Genomic DNA, 5,614 nt, shown 5'->3' on the forward strand with positions numbered 1-5,614 from the left:
CCCATATATTTCCTACTCTAAAGAGAAACCCCAAGAAAAGAGCATAGACAATTAACCCAAATCTTATGTTGAATTTCACCGAGTTAAAGTACCTTGTATGTTTTAAGAATATAATATACCTTGGTCATAATCCGGGGAAGTGTAGATTTTTTGTGATATTTTTTCCAAGTGAGAGTCCATTCGCTTGGTATAAAAGTGCTTATCATCACTCATTAATGTATTAAGAACATTCTTAAGCATGATGAAAGTGCTTATCACTATTGTATTTAGAAACATTCTTATGCAAAAAAAATAAAAATTCTTATGCATAATAAAAGTGCTTATCATTATTGTATATTAAGAACATTATTATTTATAATGAAAGAGAGACTTGACTAATTGTTGTGTGCAAGATACTCTTGGCTAACTCTTGTGTAAGAGAGAGAGAGAGAGAGAGAGAGAGAGAGAGAGAGAGTCAATCCTATTACTATGTATTATACCTTTAGCTATTTTGGCTAACTCCTATGTGTAAGAGAGTCTTGGCTAACTCTTTTGTGTGTGTGTGTGTGAGAGAGAGAGAGAGAGAGAGAGGGAGAGAGAGTATCCTATTATGCATTGTGCCTCCAACTATATTTCTTATATGAGAGAGAGTGAGAGAGAGAGAGATTCTATTCTGTTATGCATTGTGCCTCTAGCTATATTGCTTGTATGTGAGAGAGCGAGAGTGAGAGAATGGACCATTATGTTGTGACAAAGGAATTACAGTGAGTGACATATCGTGCAGAGTGAACATAGTAAGTGGAGTGGGAGGATGGCTTAGTGTGTGTAAGCAAGCATTATCTTCTCATTCTAACCTAAATAGGGAATCATCCTAACCTAGACAAGGAATGTGGACATGGTGGATCCTTTGCCATTTTTATCTTCTCTAAGTGCCACTCCCTCACAAATACCCCATTGTACTCCCCCTTCCAATGAAAAAGCAAACATGTTGTAATACCTACTTATACACTATTAAGATGTCCCTTTGTACTAATAGCCCTATAACCCAAGTGCACTTTCATGTACACACTCATATGTGCATGCACTCACACACAAGAAGGAGAGAGAGAGAGAGAGAGAGAGAGAGAGAGAGAGAGAATCATAAGGGATTTGATTGCCTTCACCTAATAATTTGACATTTCTTTATGATAAAATGATGTATGTGGGTAGTAAGAAACACACAACAATATGATTTAAGGCATAAAGCCGGTGAAGTGTGCTTGTTGTGATCTAGGTACTACTTCCTTGGGTGACTAGTTTGGATCTAGCACATGAATGGATGTAAAAATTGGCAATTGGTATAACATTCTCTTTAGTAGTTGGGAAAAACTTTTGTATACAACAAATGCACAAAAATGCTATATTGTCTATATTGGCTTTATTAGTTGGGAAAACAACAAATGCTATATTGTTTTTATTGGAATAGGGCATTTTGTAAGTTTGACTAGGCATATTCTCTCTCTCTCTCTCTCTCTCTCTCTCACACACACACACACACACACACACAAATCATGAACAAAGATGCCTAAGAGTGAGGATATAATTTTATGATAACCCCTCGAGGTTTGAGACCCCAACATCTCTCTAGATGCATATTTAAAGCTTATGATAACCCCTCGACGTTTGAGACCCCAACATCTCTCTAGATGCATATTTAAAGCTTACTATAGCTTCCCACTCTAAGTGGTTAGGTCTCCTAGTTAAAGAGATTTACATATTCTAACAAAATTAGCACGATCCTTATATGGACCATAATCTACATTATAACAGTAGGACTAATAATAACCCTTCTCTTGACTTTTTTTAAAAATATGCTCATTTCATCATATTAAATAACCTTCTTTCCATACAAATAATGGCATACTTTTGGTTATTTTGATAAAAAGCAAACCCAAAATATTTGTTTATGATGCTAGATCAACATCTCTCCATTTAGATCATGCTCCGCATTTACACACATTTTAAAAAAACACCCTAACATTAATATGGATTTGTGGTGAACATGGGATAAATATATCGATGTTTTCACATTGTACATTGTCATTGTGTGTGCATACCTGTGATTCACATTGATTTATGGTGTTGGATAAACATATCTATATTTTCACATTGTACATTGTCCTCATGTGTGCATACCTCTACGGCTTAAGACTCTGTGAATAGCACCAAAAGGCATGATAGCCCCTTTTTGTCTTTGAATAAAATAATCACAAAATTTAGTGAAAGTTTACATTAGAGCTAATTTATGGACATGAACATACTTAACATCAAGTAAAGTAGAAGGGTGCATAATTAGTAAGGTTTTTCTTTCTTTTTGTGCTTCTTTTTCATCATTTTTTCTCAAGACCTCCATGGCCTCCATGTGTGTCAGATCTATCTTTAAAAATTAGTGAGTTCGATTATGTTTGATTAATAATATGAAGCAATAAAGAAGAAAAAGGATATGCTGCACATAGAAAATTTCCATATGAATTAAAGTATTATACTATCCCAAATCTTAGTTTTATGTTTGCTTAATAATATGAATCAATAAAGAAAAAAACGGGTATGTTGCACATAGAAAACTTCCATATGAATGAAAGTATCATACTATATATTAGGTGTTGGGGTTTTAACTGGTGCCCCCAAGTTGGAGAGAATGTGAGGACGACTACGATGCAATGGCCATTAGAGAAACACTGAGTAGGGGTGAAGATGTTCTATTATTAGACACCAACAGAAGTGATGGCAAGAGTGCAATTGAGATATAAAAAGGGCATTATATAATTCATTAAATTGTTTTTAATTTCATGGTCATGTAGGGTTATATATATATATATATATATATATATATATATTTAACAATGGGAATAAGAGAAGGACTATGCTTTGAAGATGTGGACATTGAAGTGAAGGGCATGGGAATCGACGAGTTCGAAGACGCACACGTCGTTCACCTTCAACTCGTGTGCTTTTGCAAAACGAGCCCATCCTCCACACACGTACAGCCTTTCACGCGTGCGGGCTTCCCCTAGCCACCTGCACTTCCACTTTTGGCCGGAAGAGTCCATAAATGTGATGGTCACATTTTTGCTTGGCATATGCCTCCTCACAAATGACATGGGCAAGATCTGTTATGCCATGAGCATCAATAATCTGTTAATAAATAATTAGAAAATCATTAATTTTCCTATCACATAGTCTAGCTTCACAATGAAGAGACTCCTCACTAAAAAAGCAAAAAAAAATTAGAAAAATTATCCCTTGCAAAAAAAAAAAAACAATGAAGAGACCTACCACAGCCTTCTTTTTTTCCTTTTTCTTGTTCATGAGCTAAAAAATCAACGAAATTTCTTTTGAGAATCACACAATAATTAGAAAATTTGGTCAGAAATGATTAACTACTAGTGAAGATTATGGATTTAATACTAGACCAAGCGCTTATTAGACGTATGACCTTATGAACTATAGACACCAAGTTAATTAACTTACATGTGTATGTAGAGGAAAAACTAATATTTGAAAAAGTAAAGGATAAGGTAAATAGATATAGCCCACGAGGATTAAGATAGTTACAAGTTTTGTGAAAGCATCACCTTAATGAAGCTATATGTGCCTCATTCTGCATATTTTTTATAACTAAAAAGATCATGCAATACTATTGGGTTAATGCCTACTTGTATAACCAAAAAGATTAAAACAAGGTGAAGCATGTTAAATGGGAAACTAAGCATAGGTAGAGGATTAAGGAGAACTCACCAGCTTTTGGTCGCCATAGATGGTGGAGATGTTCATCAACTTTGTCACGTTTGGGTTGTTGAGTTTACAAGCAATGGTTTCATGGATGGCTTTAGCTCTTTCTAAGGCCCTCACGGATGCAAGATCATTGTTAATACTATCATCAGCACCACACGTGCTAGTAGAGCACAGGGACTTGGGAGTGCTTGGGGGCACAGGCCTTTGCTCTTCTTGATCATCATCATCATCCATATGGAGTGTACCCGGAGGGTAAGTTCTTTGCTCTTTTTGATTATTATCATCATCATGTATATCACCTCTATCATCAACACACGTGCCAGTAGAGCTTGGGGGGAAAGGCCTTTGCTCTTCTTCATTATTAGCACCTCTATCATCAACACACGTGCCACTAGGGCATAGGAACTTGGTATGAACATCATCATCTATATTGATTGTAATTGAGGGGCATGGCCTTTGCTTTTTTTGAAAATCATCATGATCATCACCACCATCATCACGTGTCTTGCGTGTGCTTGAGCATGTCAAGAGTTTGGTATAAGTGCTTGGAAGGCACTCCTTGCCTTTCTCCACACCCTCTTTTAGCTCAAACATGCGAACTTTAAATAAGTTCCTGCCAATGTAAGTGAACATGAGCACATCCCCTTCTTCCAAGCCATGGTCTTGGGCAAACTTTTCCCACCCCGGGCTTGATAGCAGCATAGAATTGCTATCCTTCTGGAAATGAGAGCACCATACCCACCCACTTGGCCCCTCTAGCTTTGCCTCTCCCACACATTTGTTAAGATTGCAGTCTGCAAAGCGCTTTGGGAATCTCTGCGTCAAATCAAGCAAACTTGTCAGCAAATTAGTAGCCATAATCTAGAGGTGGTGGATGTTTAATTGAAGCTAGATTAAGCAGAGTGCTTGGATAAAATTAAGCAAACTAATTGCGAGCAAAGGTAGAGCTATAATCTAAACAGGTGGTGAACTTTTAAATTGAAGCTAGATTATAAAAGAGTGATTATTATACTTGTGAATCGAAGCTCGATGAAGAAGAGTGATTGGACAAATTAAGCAAACTAATGTAGAGCTATAATCTAAAAAGGTGGTGAACTTCTAATCGAAGATAGATTAACAAGAAGTGATTATACTTGTGAAGATCGATTAAAAATATTGGATTTATTGAGGATAGATTAACAAAGAGCTATAATCTAAAAAGGTGGTGAACTCTTAAGATTAAAAAAGAGTGATTATCGAAGCACGGAGAAAAGGATTAATGGCCTCATTAATGCATGCAGAGAAGATTAGTGCCCTTAATTCGTGCGACAATTGATGTGCAGGGATAAGAGACAGGGTTTTACCATGTGGCAATTAGGGTGGGATGCAAGCATGGGGGTAGAGACGACACGGAGGAAGCTTGGGGCGATGTCAGGCCTGGTTGTGGTGGCGGCGTAATGGGATGCATAGCAATGGCTTGAGCATTCGAGGCAGGCAATGTACTCGAGGTCGACGATTGAATGCTGGCGAGAAGCAGGCGGCGTCGTCGTCGTCGTCGTCGCCGCCATGAATTCAATATGCGCTCACCACCACACGAGGAAGGGACGATTTTGATGAGACGATTGAATGCTGGCGAGAAGCAGGCGGCGTGGGCGTCGACGTCGTCGTCGCCGTCGCCGCCATGAATTCAATATGCGCTCACCACCACACGAGGAAGGGACGATTTTGATGAGGGCCTGCATGCATGCATGCATCTGCCTAGTGTGCACGTGCATGTGCATGAGAGCAATAAGTAGATGCTAACGTGGCACTTGACAATTATCGTTATAATAACACCTGCAATCCTTCAGATAGATTTGACTCATTCCATCAATCATCTTTT

The 5,614-nt window shown here is 37.9% G+C and overlaps 1 protein-coding gene across 1 annotated transcript; it reads right to left on the bottom strand.

Moving 5' to 3' along the window:
- Nucleotides 1-2,879: 2,879 nt before the first annotated feature.
- On the bottom strand, nt 2,880-5,300 carry LOC147604694 (B3 domain-containing protein Os01g0723500-like). The gene is made up of 3 exons (XM_086794998.1): nt 5,097-5,300; nt 3,757-4,569; nt 2,880-3,128 (listed from the first exon to the last, which is right to left on the bottom strand). Exons 1-3 carry the CDS (start codon nt 5,298-5,300, stop codon nt 2,880-2,882), a joined length of 1,266 nt encoding a protein of 421 aa, XP_086651124.1.
- Between the last annotated feature and the right edge of the window lie 314 nt (nt 5,301-5,614).

The sequence above is a fragment of the Cibotium barometz genome, chromosome 61 (genome assembly GCF_041138505.1).
Source record: "Cibotium barometz isolate CiBa-2024 chromosome 61, ASM4113850v1, whole genome shotgun sequence".
NCBI classification, from domain to species: domain Eukaryota; kingdom Viridiplantae; phylum Streptophyta; class Polypodiopsida; order Cyatheales; family Cibotiaceae; genus Cibotium; species Cibotium barometz.